The 22,899-nt window shown below is 41.7% G+C and overlaps 2 protein-coding genes across 2 annotated transcripts; one reads left to right on the forward strand and one right to left on the reverse strand.

Moving 5' to 3' along the window:
• Positions 1-189: 189 nt before the first annotated feature.
• cry5 (cryptochrome circadian regulator 5) lies at positions 190-3,620 on the forward strand (the record flags this gene model as incomplete). The annotated part of the gene is given in 9 exon segments (XM_080528823.1): positions 190-404; positions 617-811; positions 1,311-1,429; positions 1,644-1,798; positions 2,094-2,234; positions 2,369-2,438; positions 2,441-2,535; positions 3,207-3,347; positions 3,465-3,620. Coding segments are annotated over 9 exon segments (1,287 nt in total).
• Positions 3,621-5,810: 2,190 nt separating this feature from the next.
• Positions 5,811-11,530, reverse strand: foxred1 (FAD-dependent oxidoreductase domain containing 1). The gene is made up of 11 exons (XM_080528820.1): positions 11,243-11,530; positions 10,671-10,891; positions 9,026-9,136; positions 8,715-8,833; positions 8,527-8,621; positions 8,000-8,101; positions 7,815-7,891; positions 7,472-7,632; positions 7,056-7,185; positions 6,776-6,880; positions 5,811-6,589 (listed from the first exon to the last, which is right to left on the reverse strand). Exons 1-11 carry the CDS (start codon positions 11,391-11,393, stop codon positions 6,335-6,337), a joined length of 1,527 nt encoding a protein of 508 aa, XP_080384946.1. The 5' UTR covers positions 11,394-11,530; the 3' UTR covers positions 5,811-6,334.
• Positions 11,531-22,899: the final 11,369 nt, after the last annotated feature.

Here is a 22,899-nt window from a genome sequence, read left to right on the forward strand (position 1 = left end):
CCGTCTGCTGATGTCAATGAGCTTGAACCTGTGACTGTCCAAGGCAAGCTCTATAACCATTTGAGATTCCAGATCTCTAGCAGTGCTTATAAAGATTATAGATGATAGATGATAGATTTTCAGAATAACGCATGGACGCATTCATACTATCCTGTCCATTTGTTCATCCTTACAGACAACCACACAGGCATGGCACATACCAGTATACATTGGTTCCGCAAGGGACTCAGATTGCATGACAACCCAGCATTGGTCGCTGCCCTGCAGGACTGCAAGGAGATCTACCCAGTTTTCGTGCTGGACCCCAATGTCCCCAACAACGTCAATGTTAACGTCAATCGCTGTCGATTCCTCATTGGAGCCCTCAAAGACTTGGACTGCAGCCTAAGAAAACTAAATTCAAGGTGAGACTTTGGCCAACTCTAGGAATGAACATTGATGTTATTTAATTTGCATACTTCCTAGAGCCTGTGGTGTTTGGGGTTGACACACCCATTAAAAACGTTAACTTTTTAAACTTTAGCTGTGTGTCTAACCTTCTACATATGTGCCTATATGCCAATGCTTTGTGCAGTAACCATACTAAAAAGTGTGTGTGTCCAATTACTGTCTACAGGCTGTTTGTTGTGAGAGGTAAGCCAGAAGAGGTCTTCCCCAAGCTGTTCAGCAAGTGGAAAGTGACACGGTTGACCTATGAGTATGACACAGAACCCTACAGCCTGCAGCAGGACAAAGAGGTGGTCCAACTGGCCCAGGAACATGGAGTGGAGGTCATTTACAAAATCTCCCACACCCTCTACAACATAGAGCGGTGAGTCTAGTGAATAAACCTTAGAATACGATGTGGGGCACTCCTTCCATAGTGGTAACATGTAATTGTAATCATTACAGTATCATATGTGACATGGTCTGGTGAAAGGGGAGCCGATTTCATGTTCGGACCTTTATTTTGACAAATGTAAATACATTTCAGCGTTGTTGAAAATCAATGACACGCCTACTAGTCAACTAACACAGCTTGTTTTGTGAGCCTGCTAACAGTGTAAAGTAGTGTTATAGTTAACTAGGTACTAGTGGGGATTACTCACCGAATCCATTGCATTGCAATATTTTGGCTTGACTAGCGAGTGTGTGTTGTGATTAACGTTGAAACGTATATCCGTGTTTCAAAATAAAAGTCAGAACATTTTCATTGGTTGCCGACTTGTTCCCCCTTTCACCAGACCGTGTCACATGTTGTCATAAGCATGATACCTGGCAAGACGATCTGAGACAGAGATATTAGTGAACATATCAGTTTTATCTCTAAGGATAATCGAAGAAAACCACGGGAAGCCTCCTCTAACCTTCAATCGCCTGCAGACCCTTTTGAAGAGCATCGGCCCCCCCAAAAGGCCGATCCCTGCACCCACCAAAGAGGACATGAAAGGTGAACACTGATTGGTCAGAGGCCATTTGATCTATATATTATTTTCCATTTGTTCCTCACATGTTCTAATAGTGAAAATACCACCGCTCATGTGTTATCAAACTCTGCTGAGGTGCTGGAAGAGTATCAGTAGAGTGCAAAATAACAGCATCTCCTCACATGTTCTCCCAACATGCTTAAATGTTAAGCCGAACTTTCATTCATCATCCCATAGAAGTGAAAACTCCTTGCTCAGAGAAACCTGAAGAGAAATATAGGATACCCACGCTGAAAGAGCTGAGTCAGGAGCCAGAGTCTGCCAGTGAGGAGGTGTTCCCAGGAGGAGAGCAGGAGGCTCTGCAGAGGCTGGACCAACACATGCAGAGAAAGGTACTTGAAGACTTTTTCTGCCATCCTTTTCTGCCATTTTTCTGCCAAGACATATTGGCGGGAATGGAGGACAACTTTTTCATACATGAGCTGTAGCATTCAAATTGATTCATGGGTTTTGTAATATGCATGTTGACATAATGACGCAACGAAGACGTTGTAAGTGATTCCATATGGTTGTTATCACAATGTTACTACATTATTTACATTTCTATTAAGGGAATACTGAATTTCATCAGTAGCTGAATAACCAGTTTTTTTTCTTCTTCTATTGTTTTCACTTGGTGTCATCCAGGAATGGGTACGTGGCTTTGAGAAACCCCAGACATCCCCCAATTCCCTGAGCCCCAGCACCACTGTCCTCAGCCCCTACATCCGATTCGGATGTCTGTCTGTGCGCACCTTCTGGTGGAGACTAACAGAGGTCTACCAAGGGGTGAGTCTCAGGATGCACATCGATAACAGTCAATGATTCAACTGATATCTGTGTCATATGTGCTAAGTTTGATCTATCACACGATGGAAGATGAATATTTTTTACCTGACTTCATAAACGGGTGCCATTTGCAGAAAAAGCACTCCCAGCTTCAAGTCACCCTGTATGGACAGCTACTGTGGAGGGAGTTCTACTACGTCGCTGGGGTGGCATCCCCAACTTTGACAAAATGGAGGGTAACCCTGTCTGTGTGCAGGTGGACTGGGACAGCAACCCTGAGCACCTGGCAGCATGGAGAGAGGTAGGCCTGCAGGGCTGTGAACACATTGCGCACAGAACTTAGGACCCCCTCGAAAACGAGATGGTTCATCTCAAGGGGTTTTTCCTAATAAAATACATTTACAACATTTAAACAGCAGAATCTAGTCTCAAAGCAAAGTAGAACAAGTTTCGAGTTGTATTGTTATGTCACATTACACCAGACATTCCTGACATTGCAACACAAGACAATAAGGCATAACTCGAGATAAAAAAGTGACAATAGTACAGGACACAAGTGACCAATAAGACAGGATACAATTAGCAGTATCCAGACAATTTGCAGACAATAAGGCAATAGGCATAATTCAAGATAATAGAAAGAAGTACAGGACACGTTTAGTCGGGAGAGCAGTTAATGCTTCAGAATTGCATTATTGGTTCTTTATCAATCCATTCCAAATGTACAGTAACTTCTGGCAGGTAAAAAATAAATATATATATATATATTAAGTTATATAAATAACTTTTTCCTTCTATTACTGAGACTGCCAATGGCCCCGGGCCTGAGCTAGATTACTCTTCCTGCTACGACTGGTGAATCGATGATTCACTTGCTTAGTCAAATGTATTGATTGTAAGTCGCTTTGTAATAAGGCGTCTGCTAAATGCCAAAAATGTACATGTAAAAAAAATGGGTGCATTTCTTTCTAGGCTCGTACTGGCTTCCCCTTCATTGACGCCATCATGACCCAGCTGAGGCAGGAGGGCTGGATCCACCACCTGGCCCGGCACGCTGTGGCCTGCTTCCTCACCAGGGGAGACCTGTGGCTCAGCTGGGAGGAGGGCCAGAAGGTCTGTCACTGGGAAAGAGCCTGGCTCTGACACTGTAGAATCCCCCCTTATTGCATTGACTGTCATCTGTCTGCTAACTTTTGAATTGATTTAATCGTTTTCCAACGGACCCTACAGGTGTTTGAGGAGCTCTTGTTAGACGGAGACTGGGCTCTGAATGCAGGGAACTGGCTGTGGCTATCGGCCAGTGCTTTCTTCCACCAGTACTTCAGGGTGTACTCACCCATCGCCTTCGGGAAGAAAACTGACAAAAACGGGGACTACATCAAGTAAAGCCGTTTGCTTCTGTTAATAATAATAAAACAATCAAATAAATTACTTCCTTCTTCTAGCATTGTGACTGCCAGTGGTCCTAGCATAGATTGTTGCTTATGATGACAAATGTACTTATTGTTAAGTTGTTGTATTACCTTATTGTTTCATCATCATGAAAATATTTGATCATGATTTGAATCAGAACTGTGATTTTGTTTATACCAACCTTTACAATTAACCACAACCAACTTGTTTTAGGAAGTATCTCCCCATCTTGAAGAAGTTTCCAGCACAGTACATCTATGAGCCATGGAAGGCACCTCGCAGTATCCAGGAGCAAGCAGGGTGCATTGTGGGAAAGGACTACCCACAACCAATTGTAGAGCATGAGGTCATCTGCAAGAAGAACATGCAGAGGATGAAGGCTGCCTATGCTAAGAGAAGATCCACAGACACGACTGAGTCAACTAGCAAGGACAAAGGTAAAAAACACAAAGGATTACCTTAACAAAACACTATTATTATTAATAATATTAATAATATTATTATGATTATTATGATTATTAATAATAATAATAATCATAATAATATAAGTGATGATTAATTAAGTTATGTCAATGCTTTAATGCTTCAGTAAATATTTTGGATAGTTTACATAAAGAAAAGATTTACCTAACCTCCATTTTTATTTCATTTTGAAGGTACAAAGCACAAGGCTCCATCGGTGGTGGATATGCTAATCAAGAAGAGGAAAAGATAATACACATTTCACATGTTCTGACAGTAAAGAAGAATGGAAAAGGGAATAGTGTTGAGAATGGTGTTGGTCTGTAACTCTGTATTGGAGCTGGATAAGGGATGCTACTAGTATTTGGACAGTGAAGCATTTCTTTCTTCATTTGACTCAATACTCCAAAAGTTTGCTACATTTTAAATCAAACAATTGTATCTTTTATTGAACGCTATTGTTGTAAATATGTTGTTGTTAGAAACAACTTTTTGATCAACACTTGGAGGGGCACCAAATGTATTTGGACAGATTCATATTATATACAATTGAACTCATATCCTTTGCATGCAATGCCTTATACATTTATGCCTGAAGTCAGTGACTCATTGACCCTCCCAGATGCTGGGTATCTTCTCTGCTAGGACTACAGCCATATTCAGCTGTCTTATCTTCAATAAATTAAATGCATGTTCAGTGGGATTTAAATCTGGAGATCGACTTGGCCATTCAAAACCTCTCTTTGGCCTTGAAAAACTCAGTAGTTGCTATGGCAAGTATCATCAAGTATGTTTGGGTACATTGTCTTATACTTGAGCAGGTAAGATGTTTCTGTACACTTGTGAATACATTCTGCTGCTGTTACATCATCAATGAAGACAAGTGAGCCAGTTCCAGTGACAGCCATGCATGCCAAGCCTTCACACACCCTCCACCATGTTTCACAGATGTGGTGGGATGTTGCGGGTCTTGGGCAGTTCCTTTTTTTTCTCCACACGTTCTTCTTTCCATCACTCTGGCACCTGACTAACCAGAAACACCTGTTAAGCCAATTGGCCAATTGTTCTACTTTTGGTGCCCTGAAATGGACCTAAAAAGTGTTGTCATTTCTAAATGTTGAAAGCAATACAAACACTTTAATAAAAGCTGAAGATCTGTCTATCTCCATAGTAAATGTTTGATTTAAAAAATAAAATAAAAAATTGGAGTATAGAAATAAAGAAGAATGCTTCAATGTTCAAGTACATGCAGTGCACTGTAAATGTGTCATTGTGTTACTTTTACACTCTTATCCTTTCATGTTTTATGACTATTGGTGATGGAGAAATTGTGGTGTTTTTCATGCATGTTATGTTCAGTAAATTAAAATATTGTAATCAATTTTTACAAAGGACTTTCAATTTGAAACACAGTTTTAAGGTAGTTATTTCACAATAGTTATAGGTTTATAATCCAGTTAGCCTAACATACAGTATTTATAATCCAGTTAGCCTAACATACTGTACTATAATGCTTGACCTTGAAGATTGGTAGATTAAGGAAGTAGTAATATGGTAACTACCAGAGAAATAGTGGGGAATTGAGAAAACGCCCATACCAGTAGTCCCTTTTAATAGAATAATCATAATGTTATCTTCATAAATGACCCTGCACATCTGTGAAATGGTGTATATCAGTCTTTTCAACAGAACCACACACAGTAAAAGTTCATCCTTAAAAAATATTTTTTTATAGTACTCCATGACATTTACACTTTTCACATTTAGTTTAAAGATTACTTATTGAAACACATTCATATCACAGTCAGAAAGGCTTATTGACCTATGGCTTCAAATCACCTTAACACATCCGATCAACGATATCACATACACCACTATATATCATTTCTGTTGACGCAAATACGTGCTGAGGTAGCCACTGTTCCTCTCTGCAATATTGCCTATACATAATTATGTACAATTAAAAAAGCAAGGTATTTTTTCATTTAAGTAATGAACTTGACTCTGATATTAAATATACAATTATGCAAACTGATTGCATAGCAGTACTGACTTCAGTCCGCCATTACTGACAAGGCTCTCTCTCTCAACCCCTTTCTCCTCCCTCCATACACCGTTCTCTTTTCTCCTACCCAATTCCTCCCTCGTTTCTCCATCTCCCTCCTCTATTGAAATGCACTCTTCACAATCCTCTCTGTCCTCCTCAGGAATCTCCCATCTTCTTCTCAAACGATGTTCTTCTCCAGCATGGGTTCCTGGGTCATAATGCGTGTGAAGTTCATGGCGCTGAGGTCCAGGGTTTTAAAGCCCCCGTCCAGGATCAGCTCTGCCACGGCGCGCCCGATAGCTGGCGAGTGTTGAAGCCCATGCCCGCTGAAGCCGGTGGCGAAGAACATGTTCCTCACCTGCGGATGCACACCGACGATGGCGTTCTGGTCAAAGGTGTTGTAGTCATAGAAACCTGCCCACGCACTTGTGACCTGAGGGGAGCAAAGATGATTATAATCAGGAAAGTGTATAACAAATACAGTGTATAACAAACTCAAAAGCATCAAGTTGGATAAAGGGATAGTGAGAGCAACAGTTTAAGGGTTATCAACAGACCCTCTGGTATGCTGTCAGAAAAATGTTCTTAGATGGGTTTCAAAGCAAACCTCACTGCCTACCTTGAGACTCTCAAAGGCAGGGACACGGTGGGCCAAATGTGGCCAGATCTTATCCTGGAAGAACTGGTGGTCCACCTCCAGGTTACTGACCTCCGGCTCCTCCTCCTGAGTGGGACATAAAGATGGATTACACTTCCCTGATTCCTGCATGCTTACATTCAACAGGAAGAAACAGGAGGAAACGTTTAGTGGTAACAGGAAACAGGAAACAGGAAACAGAAATCAGCATGATTAAGGTCTGGTATTGTCAGTCAGAGAAGGAGAAAGTGGGGTTCCTCACTTCCTCAGGTGACATGCCAGTGATGTAGTTTCCCCCCAGTCCCTCCCTTCTAAAGTACACTCCTGAGGGGTCAACCAGGAAAGGAGTGTCCAACCCTGGCCCGTCTGGACAGTGGACCACATAGATGTACCTGTATAGGGACACAGGAAAATACACATGATCACACATGATCATTTTAACACCACTGAACATACATACAGGACACAGAGTACCTCTGTACGATATCTACGTAGGTGTTATGTTGTTTGTGGGCCGATACAATTTGTATTTTTCATACGAAAAACACAGTGTGTAGATATCACAGTATCAACAGTCCGATCTCCAGATCCAGACCATCCCAGTGAAAGGTTTCTGTACATCTGAGAAATGCCATTGCGTTGTTCAAACATCTGTCTGCGAGTTGATTCGTGTCATACCTTTTCCTGGGCTCCACAGGTAACGAGATTCCACTGATGCTCTCTTTGGCTCCGGAGCCGATGCCTACCATCTCTGCCACCTTCCCAGAGTAGGCCCCCGCCGCGTTCACCACTATGGCACACTCCACGGGCTGGTACTCCAGACTGTTGGGCATCTGGACCTACTCAACGACAGACACCAGGGGCGCAGACGGAGACAATGGACCGTAACACAGGGTCGAAGGAGAGAAAACAGGTTGAAGATGACTTTTTTGGGGGACGTGCCAAATGTGCCCATCTGATGTGGTTTCATCAGGTAAACATAGCTTAGTGAAAATAGTCAAGTCAGGAGGGTCATACTTACATTAGCGTATGTAATCCTCTTGAAATTCACCTCATCTCCATCCATGGTTGTCATTTTTTTCTTTGCACACTTGAAACCTGAATCAACAACAAGCCAATAGACAGCCAAGTGGGTTACGGCTAAAATGTCACTTGAGTTAAACTACGCTTACACATAGTATTCTAAGCCAAGAGAGACCGACAGACCTGTGACCTCTCCAATGCACTGGTAGACCCCCATGGACATGGCCTTGCGTCTGAAGGCGTTCAACAGTGTCCAGGGGTCAAACCAGCCCTCGTTCTCCTGCCCTGGGTGAGACAGACAGGCAGGGAAGAGAGCAAGTGTATGCATAACTGTTCAAAAGGGCAGCCCGAAGATGTATACAGTAGGATTACATTGACATGGTGTCACTATTACAAGGAAGGTTGAGCAACAACCCTCGTGTTCCAGTAGCTGAATGTGGATTTAAAGAGAAGTGCCTGCCTTAACAGCACTGCAAGCATGTGTTACTGGCATGGAATGTGTATGGAAACTAATGTACAGTATTGTAAGTCTGTGTGTGCAACGTGAACATTCAATTATACAACAATTTTCATATAATTAATGAATTCCTATAGATGAATGTAATAGTACCAACCGCCACATACGCTTTACAAAAGACAATAATCGTTACACAACACAAATAATGTTTTTGCTAACTGTGTTAATGCCACAGGTACAAAAAAGGGGATACCATAGGATGCCAGCCCTACTCCGTCTGTGTTTATCCATGGGCATCTCTCCTTCAGTTGTATCGGTGACAGAAGAGACACCTTCGCTCCAGCAGACCTAAGAAGGGATTTGAAATGTCGAATGGTCAACGTCCATAGGAAACAATTACCGGGCAATCATGAAACCATTTTCCAAAGTTACGGTGTTGACCTCTGGGTATTATAGTTTTCCTCCATGATGTGAGCCCCATTTTCACTGGCTAGAAAGAGGTATCCAGAGTGGTTAAACTGCAGGTCCACCGGGTCGCCGTTTAACACACTGAGGTGTTCCTGGGTAGGCATAACAACCAACATAGTCAGCCGTGAACAGGGGGGGGGGGGATGGGGGGGAGACGTGAACAGGTGCAAGCCCAAGCGAGAAGTCAAATCCATACCACTATATTAATATCCATATTACCAATCCATTCATATCATCTGATTCGGTGGAACAAAACGTTGTGAACCTCATAGTGAGTGACCTACATTGATGTTCCTCATGAAGTCAGCAGAGGCCATGGAGAGAAGAATGTTCTCTGCCAAGGAGAACTGTTGTCGAATCCCCCCAGCAGACAGCACTGTGGAGGCCTGGGAGTACTGAGGAGAGAGACGGAGGGGGAACAGGTTGGCACAAATCAGCACTTCAATTGGCATCAGCCAAGACAACGTGTAGCTGTATACAGTCATGTGAAAAAATGAGGACACCCCATGAAATATTTTGAGGGGTGTCTAGCATGCACAGCCCGTTTCAAATCACACTACAGCATCAATAGGATTAAGATCCGGGCTTTGACTTGGCCATTCCAAAACTCTCCATTTCTTTCTTGTGAGCCATTCCTTGGTGGATCTTGGTGGAATGTTTTGGGTCTTGTCATGTTGCATAGTCCACATCCGCTTCAGCTTAAATGTTCGGACAGATGGACTCACACTTTCAACAAGCACCCTCTGATACAATAGATAATTCATAGTGGGTTCTATCATGGTGAGCTGGCCAGGCCCTGCTGCAGCAAAGCAGCCTCAAACCATTTCCACCCCCATGCTTCACAGTTGGTACGAGGTTCTTGTGCTCAAATGCTGTATTTGGTTTGTGCCAAACATGTCTTCTGTTACTGTGCCTAAATAATTCAACTTAGGATTCATCTGTCAAACATTGTTCCAGTCCTGGTGTTTGTCTAGGTGTTGTAGAAGTCCTGGTGTTTGTCTAGGTGTAGAAGTCCTGGTGTTTGTCGAGGTAATAATAATAATAATAATAATAATAACTTTAATTCATATAGCGCCTTTCAAAAACCCCAAAGACGCTTAAGAAGTCCTGGTGTTTGTCTAGGTGTTCTCTGGCAAACTTTAGTCTAGCTTGTCTAGTTTTTCTTTGACATCAAGGGTTTGCTCCTTCCACACCGCCAATGAAAATCACACTTGTGCAGTCTCTTTCTGATGGTAGATGCATGTACTTTGACATCAACTGTGGCAAGAGCTACCTGTAGGTCCCATGATGACATTTTAGGATTGTTGAAGAGTTCATTAAGCATCTTGCGTTCTGCTTTTGGGCTGAACTTGGGCTGAACTCGTTTTTTTTTTTAATGTTCTCCACTTTATTTTACTTTAATTATTTTCCAGACAGTGGAATGGCTGATTTATAATTGTTTAGAGATCTTTTTAAATCCCTTCCTAGACTTAAGTGCATCTACAACCTTCTTTCTGAAGAGAGCAGAGAGCTCTTTTGATCTCGCCATGGTTATACCACTCACTTCAACAATCAAGAGCAAACCAAACTAAATGTCTACGGTTTAAATAAGACAGGCTCCTCCAAAATCCTCTCTAACAATGTTCTAATCATTTTCACCTGAAGTGGTGCACTTGATTCTAATTGTAGGCATGTTAAGTAGTAACAAATGTGAGGGTGTCTTTTTCCACACGAGAAAGAAATTGCATTTCTATTCATTACATTTAACAAATCATTTGAAGGATTTATTTTCTGTTTTATTTGTTTAGTTACACTATTACCTCCATCTCTCAATATTTTTTTAAAATGAAGATCAAGGTCTATATGTTTAAATATGTTGAAAAAGACAAGGGTTTTCACGTGTCCTAACTTTTTCACTTGAATGTATTTGGGGGAGCAGAAGCCACTTACAGTAGGATCCTTCTCCACCACAATAACTCGCACCCCTTCCCGAATCCTCTCCTTCTTCTTCAGCCAATAGGCGATGGACCAGCCCACCACACCCCCTCCTACAATCACTATGTCAGCCCTTTCAGGGGGAAGTTTATGGTTTTTCTCATAGGGACTCCAGTCACTCCCCGGCAAGGCGTCTGACACCTTCTCCCTGATGGCTTTGAACTGAGCCTCCAGGTCTGAGCAATAGGAAAAAGAGAGAGTTTATGGTCATTGTCATGTTGTCCTAATATGAATGATGTGCAGACTAAAGTCACTCTACGCTCACGAACAATAAAGCATACAGCCAGGCTACTGAGTAGACCCAAACAGTAGCCTACCGATTACCTGACATTACATTGAATACAACAATTACGACTATCAAAAGGAGGGAGTCATATATGAACAACCCTATCCCGATAATCACAGCCAGCTACAGAATCTCAGCTAATGAAAATGCATGTAGGCTTATCAACTCTCTACAAAATAGAAATAGAATATAGTACAATATAAAGACGAACGGAGTGCAACAGTGGAAAAAAGTAGAATACCTTTGCCAAAATCATTTCGGACAGGTCTACCAGTACTGAAGTGTTTGCCTCCAAGTGCGCAGAGTCGTGTATGTTGATGGATAAATCGCGAGGCAACGTGAATTCCTCGAGTCGTGCGGACTGTCAAATGCAGTCCTCGCCACGTTGTCATTGCTGTGCCTGATTTCGCCTCTCAGACTTGGGAAACTATCTGATCTTGCAAGCGCAGATTCAAAGTGGTGTGTTGACGAAAATGCATTTATCTGACCTTTATGTAAATGTAAAATTAATATTTAACTGACACTGGATATGATGCTACAAGCTACAGGGCAATCACCCCTGTCAGTGTTATTCAATGACAGAGGGCAGAGCCAGTGAGGATGGAGTTCTGTAGTAGTGTAGTACGAAAGACCCGGAACAAAATAATATTGTTTTCGACTTCAAACCATTTTCACAATAAGAGTTCAGAGCCGGAGTCGGAGAGACCCGGAATAAAATGTTTTCGAGTTCAAACCATTTTCACAGTAAGAGTTCAGAGAAGATAGTTGAGTAACTCGAAATCCACTAAGGTTGTCATCCCTGTAAACTAGTAACGCCACTACAAGCATGCGCAGAGAGGTTTGTCAGTGATATGTTTCATATTTCCTGATGAAATAAGTAGCTGGACAACGAAGTGCAAGTAAGTAGGATATGTATGTTGCGGCAGGAAAGTTTTATTCATGCCGATCGGCAATTATAAGGCCAGAGGATCTTCTATGTTCACACCTTGCTGTAGTTTTCCAGCATTGCAAAAAAAAAACAAAAAAAAAACGTCCGTGGACGGAAAAGGATGCTGAGTGAACCCTCTGGCTCCTCCAATCTCTGTACAATAGTACTTAATAGTCTAGCAGCAAGTCCTCAAAAAAGGCTTTAGTTTTCGAGATACCCCTACCCGAGGTAGAACAAATGACAACAATGATTGTTCTTATCTTTAGGGTCTCCCATTAATGAAATTGATTGTTGTCAAATTTTATTTTGGGGGAAAATATGTTTTTTGGGTTGTTCTCTAGAACTACCCCAATCCCTGAAAAAGAGGCAAATTAGACCAGGCCGAATATGGGGAAGGTGACAAAAAAGCCCATAACTTGAGAAGGATCACTCCTTTCCTCTTCAGATTTGCTGAGGTATGAACCAGGTGGCTGTCCTACTGACTCCTACGTCACCAAATAGTCAGACAACTATTTACCTAAATAAATACTGAATTATAGTATTGTAAACTTAGCTTAAGTTTAGACGGAAATTGCACTTTTTTGTGATAGGAACACAGGACTCCATCACTTTTCTCTCATTTATCAGAAAAACTGAAATCCCTAAAAGATTTACCATTACTGAATTGTCTAGGGTGCTATTGAACACTAACCAGTAGTTGTATGGAAATATCTCATACAGTTCTATAGCAAATGAGATTTCTTTAGACATGGGCCTACCTCTTCTCTGATACAGTCAAATTCCGAATGGGGGATAAGTGGCATAATAGCCTTTAAGTTAAGAATGCTCACTCGGTCCTCATATTTGGAGAGGGAAATACCAGGTGGCTGAACTACATCACCAAATAGTCATAATAAGAGTAACCCAATAAAATAAAGTTTATTAGTTCTAAATTGCAAACCTCTCAAACATATGTAAATAGTACAGGTTTTATTGAAACTGGAACCTTAATTCAAACTTGTTGTGCTCAGACCATGCATAACAAATGTGTAAATCTATAAAAAGAAATTAGAGATGTAAAGGCTACCCTTCTGAAAACGACAATTCTTACATATATCTCTGTACTTGCTGAGAGAAAAAAACTGCTTGTTCTAGCTGAGGTCAAATTGATCTTAAAATTGAGGGAAAATGGCTTTCAAAAGTGCATAATGTGCATCGGCAATTAGATAGTTACATGCGTGTTACATGGCATTGTTGTGAAATCTCAAAAACCGTTCAAATCAATAAATAGATAGAGAAATGTGTGGATAGAGAGATAAAGATACAGTATAATGGCCAAAACATTGCTTGTGTATCTGATTAGGTTATTTAACACTGGTGTATGGGCTGCTGGTGTATAAGACACACAACTACAGCATCATGGATGTTGTACAGTAGTTTTTAACACTCTCTGTTTAAAGGTTACAAGAGTTGGGTCTGTCTGGGTGCCATTGGTATGTAACTCAGATGTGTCTGCTACTGATATTTAACATTGTGCAGCAAGAAGGGTCATTTGCATTGACTATAACTAGGGCTCAGAGTTCTTATTCAATGGCCCAGTGCTGATGTTAAAATGGCAATATCCTGTCTAGTTTGACAGTCTGTTGAAGGTAACGAAACAAATACTGGAATATTGTCATTACTACATAAAGATGCAACCAAAGACTAGAGATAGTGTTAGTGTTGGAAAAAAGATAGTGATACCAACATTAAAATGACTAGTGGCCGTGTCATTCTTGTACATTGCATTGCTTGAAAAAGTAAGAATGCGATTACAAAGTAGCATAAGAGAGTATTTAACAAAGAGTACGGGGTCAGAACAGCCCATGATCATTGCATGTTAAGCAGTGCAATGGGTTGAATTCAAGCTGCAATGCTCGGTGCTTGAGTTGAATTGGTCTTCATATTCCAACGTGCCAGAAAACTCAAGTCAGCAAATTGTAAAGGTTCTCAACCTTCTAACTTTCCAGAATCTCTTTCATACGGTGTCATCATATGACGTCCTCATCCCTCCATTCATACAGTGTCATCATATGACGTCCTCATCCCTCCATTCGCGTACTTCCCAATCCATTTATTTATCACTTTGACCTCAATTTTAATTTCAGTTCAAACTAAATGGCAAATAAATTGATGAACATAGGACATTGTAGTAAATTGGTTAGGGCAGGATCAAATGTATTCCTGGGCCACCCATGCACCCAATGGATGTGGTTATTCATAGGGACATGGCGGGTTAACTAAGACATATTACACACTTTAGAAATGTACCATGATTATTTTCACCCCAAAAATGAATTCATAATTTGGACCAGTAGTAATCTAATCCCTGAGCAATGTGAACAAACGTAAATCTACCATTATACATTTTTGTGGACATATTCATAAGAACATCCATAAAGCCTATCCAGGGTCTAAAACCTTTGATGTCTGTTCATATCTGCAACTTCATCATATTTTAGCCGCTGGATATCAAGTATGAATGGGGACTTCAGTATGAATGGAATTTTTCAAATTAATGATTAATTAACTGTGAATGTGTTCACCTGGTCTGTCATTTTTTGGACATTATGTAGAGGGGAGACACATGCTCTGTCTGGGGGTTTAGAGAGGTGTCCTACTGCTGTCATGATAGAAAATGCCCCCCAGAACCCGCCCCGCCCCAACCCACTCCTCTAAGACATAGCTCCAATGTTACCTCCCAGTTTCACTTCCTGTGGGAGTGGAAGGCAACAGGAAGCTCAGACCTGCAGTAAGCGTTGTGCTGTGCCATGACATGAGAAGAATAATGCTTTGTGTGAGATGGCAGCCTGGTATATTTCCTAAGCTTCTGCCTAAGGTCAAGACAAGAAACTAAACAGAGATAATGGACGTGGTCTGTGTGCATGAATGGACAAATGTCCAAATATTTACTGCAGTTCTGTTCCAAACGTTATTTCCAGATAGTCATACTAGTTTGAATTACATGACTTAGCAGATCTCTGAAATCGAGTCTTATCGACCATTAACAATTCATTGACACTGGCAGAAGCTTTGCAAATATTTTCCTATTTTCCAAACACACAACAATGCGAGTGTGTGGTTTCTTTCTCAGTCCCCGATGCAGATCAGACAAGCAGGAAAAGAGTGCAGTGACCCTGCAGTGGGCAGGCCCAGCAGAACTGAGCCCAAATAGAGTGAGCAGTGGAGGAAGAGGGGTAGAGGTGGAGAGGGAGGGGGGGGGGGGGTGCTGCACAGTGCTGCACACTTGGGGCTGGGTAGAGGGGCGGACTAGGGACTGAAGTGAAGAGGGGAAGCTCAAACTAGAAGACAAGGCAACCAGTCCAAAGATAGAGAGGATAGAGGGACTACAGGTGACAACCAGGCGCAACCTTTTACTACCACAAAGAGGTCACAAAGAGGACCAATTAGATAATTCCATACAGAGATAGCAGAAACAACCTGAGATACAGCGAGGGGCCAAAGGTTGGCCACTTCTGAATAAACCATTTAAACAGCATAGGGCAGCAAGATGACACCTTATGCTGTAAATGGTTTAGACTACATTCAGAATAGCTGATTTCTGTTATTTTAAATGTCACAGATTCCTCTGAATGGTTGTTTTGCAGCCATCCTCTTTGAGCAGGTTTGGTGTGACTGGTAGGGTGGGGGGGTTAGGCGTCCATACAACTACTGGTTAGTGTTCAATTATAGCACCCTAGACAATTCAGTAATGGTAGCCTATATTTTTTAGGGATTTCAGTTTTTCTGATAAATGAGAGAAAAGTGATGGAGTCCTATGTTCCTATCACCAAAAAGTGCAATTTCCGTCTAAACTAAAGCTACGTTTACAAGACTATAATTCAGTATTTATTTAGGTAAATAGTTGTCTGACTATTTGGTGATGTAGGACAGCCACCTGGTTCATACCTCAGCAAATCTGAAGAGGAAAAGAGTGATCCTTCTCAAGTTATGGGCTTTTTTGTCACCTTCCCCATATTCGGCCTGGTCTAATTTGCCTCTTTTTCAGGGATTGGGGTAGTTCTAAAGAACAACCCAAAAAACATATTTTCCCCCAAAATAAAATTTGACAACAATCAATTTAATTAATGGGAGACCCTAAAGATAAGAAAAATCATTGTTGTCATTTTGTTCTACCTCGGGTAGTGGTATCTCAAAATCGGAGGGCCCTTCCTGCTAGACTATTAGGGACAGAATACACTTTACAATGCATTTGGTAGCCTACAGGTTAATTATATTGATAGGGTCTTACTTATAGGGTCGCGCGACTGCGTTGGAATGCACAGAATGGAATGCACAGAATTTCACAATGACGCAATTGTATTATGACGTAATCACAATCTAGCCTAAATAATGTGCGTTTCGGGAAGTTTATGTCACAGTTTGACTTTCAATTATCGGAAGACGGTTGTGAGTCTAAGATGGAAAATAGAGAGTACGAGAATGTGAGTAATTTCCTACATTTAGTTTGTTAAAAGCTGTATTCCTGTCAAATGGATAACGGAATGCAATTGTTTTGTGTGATTGATTGATTGATTGATAACATGAACTGTTGGACGCAGTTATGTTTGGGACACAAATAGTTGTCTATGTGTATCTATACTGTGCGTAACTGTATTGAACATAATTGGTGATTGACTTTGTCAATCCACTCATATTGAACATGTAGGCCTATCGATTTCAGGGGGCAAACCTCGTCAACACATCACGTATTGAAGCTGCTGTTTATGTGTTGTTTATTAACTCTGCACTCCAAGATTAATTCCACTGGGACATAATAAATTCTATAAATATATAATGCAATTGAAGCTGCAGTTTATGTCCTGTTTATGTTATGCTCCAAGATGAATTTCATTACTTAGGGACAGAATACACTTTACAATGCATTTGGTACAGGTTAATTATATTGATAGGGTCTTACTTATAGGGTCGCGGGACTGCGTTAATGTTATACCCTGAGGACTATGAACCTCACCTGTATAACATGTACTTACTCAGACAACGGCTGTAACTTGAGTATTTATTGTTATGTACTGTGGAGCCCCACGTTAGATCAACCTAACAGTACAACATGGCATTTTCAATACTCAGTATGCATAGCGTTAACAAAACCATGGCAACGGTGAATACATAAAGCCTGATTTATACTCCTGCGTCGAATTTACGCGCGGCTACGCCGTAGCCTACGCGAGGGCTCTCCAAGTTTATAGTTCGACATTGGTCCGCGGACCGCGTCGCATTGGTCTGTGTACTCATAGCGGCATAATAGAGATCAAAAAACTTGCTTGTTGTAAATAAAATGTCTATAATGCATTGAAATGACAGTAAACTAAGATAATAAGATGGTTATCATACATTTCCAAATCGTTCAAATCTTTATTAATAAGTAATTACAGAAAAAGTAAATGACATCTGTCATGACTTCCGCATTTACGAGAGTCGGAATGTGACACTACCAAGCGGACCAATCATAGTTCTTATAGATAACTTAACATTAAATATGTCTATCATAAATATAATTTAAACCCAACGAACAGCCATGGGGCTCCCTGTAACTAATCATTTATTTCTAAATAAACAGGATTGTACATCTCGTAAATGTGAATCGCGCTCAGGAAGGCTGTGCCTGACGCTTCCATAGGGAGCTCCGTTGGAACGGTGTACTCAAAGCGGCATAATAGCGATCTTTTTGTGTTGTGCTTGTTGTAAATAAAAGTTCTATGATGCATTGAAATGAATGAATGAATGGCCTTTATTGTCATTGCTACAGTACAGGTACCAAACAACGAAATTTAGGAGGGGTGGCTCCCCTGGTGTTAGGAAAGGGAAGAAAAAAAAAAACACTTTTAGAAAAAGAATAAAATCACAAGAAGGTAAGGAGCTGGTTTACATAAATAAAGGCTATGTACACAATCCACTGTACTGTAGCGAACGGAGACTTGGTAGTGTAACTCGCCCCATGCGGGAATCGAACCCCGATCTCCCGCATAACCGACGACCGCGCTAACCATTAGACCAAGAGAGTTAACTCCCTTGGTGGAGCTGTTAACGGGCCTCATACAGGATCGTTACACTATCCTCACCGTTCGGGAGAGCGTGCCCTCACGCTTCACTATGTCAAGTCCCTCACGTGGACACGCCTCTCCGATGGCCTTCCTTCCATCCCACTTCTGACACCAGTGTAGCGAACGGAGACTTGGTAGTGTAACTCGCCCCATGCGGGAATCGAACCCTGATCTCCCGCATAACCGACGACCGCGCTAACCATTAGACCAAGAGAGTTAACTCCCTTGGTGGAGCTGTTAACGGGCCTCATACAGGATCGTTACAGTACTATACTGCACAGATAGTCAACTAAGTCAAATGACATTAAACTAAGATAATACGATGGTTATCATAATTTTTCAAATCTTTATTAATGAGTAATTACAGAAAAGGTCAATGACATTTCTGCCATGGCTTCCGCATTTTGGTCTACGAGAGAGTCGGAATCATGTGCTACCAAGCGGACCAATCACAGAGCTTACGGTTGCGTAGAAACTGACGCGTTCTTACATTTTTGGAGATGTGCACGTCAACCTACGCCGTAGGCAAGGCGGGCCCACGTGGGACTACGCAAGGCTACGGCGTTGATAATACGCAGAAGTCTAAATCGGCCTTAACGCTAACACAACCACCGTATTATGACGTAATCACAATCTAGCCTAAATAATGTGCGTTTCGGGTAGTTTATGTCACAGTTTGACGTTCACTTATCGGAAGACGGTTGTTTGTCTAAGATGGAAAATAGAGAGTACGAGAATGTGAGTAATTTCCTACATTTAGTTTGTTAAAATCTGTATTCCTGTCAAATGGATAACGGAATGCAATTGTTTTGTGTGATTGATTGGTGAATATTGTATATATTGTATATATTTGTATTAGTATTACTTATTACTAGCTAATGCTAATTACTTAGCTATTACTTGTTTAAATCTTATAGTAATTATTATATTATTTTGTTATTTTGTTTATCTACGTTTGCAGGAAAAGTGCTATACAAATAATCTGATGAAATTTAGATTAAAATGTCTCTCTCTCTCTCTCTTTCTCTCTCTCTCTGTCTCTAGAGGTCAGGTGACCATCAGCAGGGGGATTCACCTAGGGGATTCACCCCATCAGCATGCAGGGAGGTCCTTACAGTCTCCGCCCGCCCGCTGTCCGCTGACATCTGTCCTCTGACACGTCATCACAACAAGGCTGCCTGCAAGAGTCGGTGTGCCTCAGCGGTGGACAGAACTACAGACCCTGTGATCATCACTGTCCATGAGGACACAGTCAGGGACGTGTTTATCAGGCTGTTCTCACAGCTGAGCCCCCTGAAGCTGCAGGAATGGGACCTTGCGGATGACGCGCTGACCAAGCTGAGGAACGCAACGTGGGTGAGGGTCACCACCAAGTGGAGCAAGGCCAACGTCTGCCTTGGGGCCACAGAGGTGTTCCAGCTGGTGCTGGCGGTGCAGAAGAAGCTCCTGCAGAGGTACGGGGGGGAGGAGGCCGTGCAGGAGATGATGACGCACAAAGCCCCCAAGCTGGGGAAGAACATGGTGCGTTACGTGGTGAAGGGAGTTTCAGAGTCCATGGTTCCAGTGGTTATTGGTCATGTCACCAGAGCAACAGAACCAACTAAGAGGGACTTTGACATTGGTCAGCTGGTTGACCTTGTCCCTCACCTGTTGGTGAGGATGAGTCCTGATGGGAATGTTGGGACCCCCTTCGATCCCCGGGTTTTGTCCCGCACCGACCTCAACCTCCTCTCCCTGAAGGTCATTCTCATGACCCAGGAGCTCCTGAGCAGGGATCCTGAGGTCGTAGTGGTGGACAGGGTCGACACCATCCCAAAGGCTGCGCTGGACCTGATGGCCACCAACATCCACTCCACCATACTGTCGGCCGCTGGTTCACTGGAGGCGATTCACTCTGGCCTGGTGAATAAAAGCCTGTGGCTCCTTAACAATCTCACAGCAGAGCTTATTAAAGCCCTGAAGGCCTACCAGTGGACCAACAATGACACAGAGAGCCACAACCAGACGGTAAGACAAGCCTATACTATGTACCTTCATAAAGTTACCATAAGTTACATCAATATTTCATCTTGTTTTTAAATTGACATATTTACATTGACATACCCCAGCTCACGACCAACAGAAAATCTTGATGTTCTATTGCTATGTTTTTTTTGTATCTGCAGCAGAATGATCACGGGAAGAAGGGAAAGAAGAAGGGAATACTACGTGCCTTCTTCAGAGGAGCAGTGAACGCCATGAGGAGTTTTGTCCCCTGCTGCTATGAGCTCTCCGCAGAGGACGACGACTACTACTATGTCCTCCTCTAGATTAAGCCTGGTCATAGACTGAAATGCATTTACACTTTTTGTAGAATTTGTAGAACACACACACACACGCGCGCACACACACACACACAAACAACTTAGCCCTAATCAATAAATTGTTGCACTGGAGATTTGCACTGTCCTTTTGGTCATTTTATTTTCAAAGTAAGTTTTGATGTTAAAGATTCACTCTGCAAACATGTTCCACTAGGATACTACTTAGTATTATAACTTCATATTTATTATGAGTCTGGATCATCAGTGGGTTCCTTATGTGAAGTGATACTGTTATGGAGGCGACCACAACCTTTGGATGAAAAACCTGTCAGCAGCATTGTGGGAAATACCAGTTTAAATAAATCAAATGTATGTATAATTAATAATAACATAACTGTGAATCTCTGATTCCTTGATTCGTCTCTCCTCGTTTCCGTCTCAAAACCGATTGGAGGAGGAGTCCCACTGCTAGAGCCTGGATGGGAAATCACGACCTCCCCTAGGTCAAATGTCACTCCCCTCGACATGGCCCCTGGCCCTGTCCCAAACCTCTCCTCATATATATACAGTATATATATAATACCTCATTAAGGCGGACAAATAAGCACAGATGCAGAGACATTGGGCTGCGCCTTCTTTTTCTTCTACAGAGTCTTTCAGAGATTGCACAGACTACTGCAACAGGTGCTTCCCTGTTAGTCAGTCATGTACATTCATACTGTACATGATGACACACGATTCCCCTTTTGCCCGACGAACCAGTAAACCAGAAATTCCATCTGGATTCTGTTGATTCTTCATTCAGCAATGGCAGAGTGGAGCAGGCAGTTACGATGTGCTCTTTAAAAAAAAAAAGTATGCTTGATCACATCTGTTTTCTACGTAAGCATTCTTTTTATTGTTATTTTTCATGGACATCTCTGATGTTCAGCTCAGTATAGTATATTTAAAAATGATGACATGTTTTTTTTGTTCCGTCAGTTCTAATGGCTGGTTTGCAATGGTGGCATGGTTTGTTGCATTTACTGTATATGCACAGTCATAGATTTCAGTTGAATACAGTCAAATTACATTGCAATGTTTGTATTTGTTGGACTTAGCTGAAAAGATTGCCTTGAATTTACTGTAGAGCACATACTAAGATTTGACAATGCTGTGTGCAGTCCACCCCTGCCAGACATGCTCCCACATAGCACTACTCTTCTATCTAGATGTGAGAGACACTTGCTGTTGTAGGTTAAGGTAATCTTTTAGTGCATTTTATTGAATGCTGCGAGATGGAAGCTAAATGACAGAATTCACACACACAGCATGTTTTACCCCCTGTAATACAGAATTTCATAGGTATTAATTGTCACCTCCCCTCTCTCTCTCTCTCTCTCTCTCTCTCTCTCTCTCTCTCTCTCTCTCTCTCTCTCTCTCTCTCTCTCTCTCTCTCTCACACACAGATATTTTCAACTGATTTGAGGTGAAAGTATAGTCTTCCTTCTCTGTTAGTGACCCACATGAGGCTGATTGAATCACATACCTAATCACCTGAGGTTATCTGGAATTAGGATGGATTTAAATGTAATCCACCGAATTATAAAATAAAGATTTATTATGATATCTGAGATGTAATGATTATGTTTGAGCATTTTAACCCTAGCCGTTGTCTTTTTATGTATTCTGAAATAGATGGATGCATTGCTTATCTGTGCCTATATTTTAAAAACTGTATTCAATCGTATTTCTAATGTGTATATCAAGTCCAATGTGATGAAGCACATGATAGACATAGTAAGAAACTAGTGAATAAGGATTGTATTCAATGTATTTTTGTTGTACAGAATTTTGCATTGAAAAGCATTGTACAGTACAATCAGTGGCGTAGCGCAAAATCCCGGGGCCCCCCCGCAAGGTGGCGGCGGGGGCCCTTTCGCAACGGAGTAAAAAAAAAAAAAAAAAAAAACGTGCGTTTTTTAGAGGCCGATGCGTTATTGACGTTGCGAAATTTCGCAATGCACTCTACATTCTAAATGCTTGATTTAGCAAAAGGTACAAACAAGTGAGAGCAATAGCCTATAACTAAAACCAAATGGTAGACTACACTACATCAGTAGAATGTATTATAAGTAGAATAGTACAAGCTTTATTTATTTTAACAAAGTGTGGTGTGCACAGCAGTGTGATATCTGTAAACATATCTGTAGACTCTCCGCTAAGGGTTGCCAGATGGGATTGAGAATTTCCAACCTAATCAATCTAAAAACTCCACCAAAAACCAGCCAATCTGGCAACCCTGTCTCCGCTGCATCAGAGTCTACTTGTTGCGTAAAATTGGCCAGGGTTAGTCAAATCCTTTGTTGGACATCTCGTTTCTTAAGTCCTGGTATATTGTGGCATTTCTTTACTGTTTGCCATCTGGTCTAGGAATACCCAGGGAGACGCAGACAGCAGAAGTAGAATAGAATAGAATAGTAGAATAGAAAAAGAAACAGCTATATATAGCCTAACCATGCTGAATTATGTACCTGTATGATGCACTGACAGCCTGTGACTGTGAACCTGGCCGGACCCTGCCTTTCTGCCTGAGTTTGAGTAT

Source organism: Nansenia antarctica (assembly GCF_963989245.1).
Source record: "Nansenia antarctica genome assembly, chromosome: 4".
In the NCBI taxonomy this organism is placed as follows: domain Eukaryota; kingdom Metazoa; phylum Chordata; class Actinopteri; order Argentiniformes; family Microstomatidae; genus Nansenia; species Nansenia antarctica.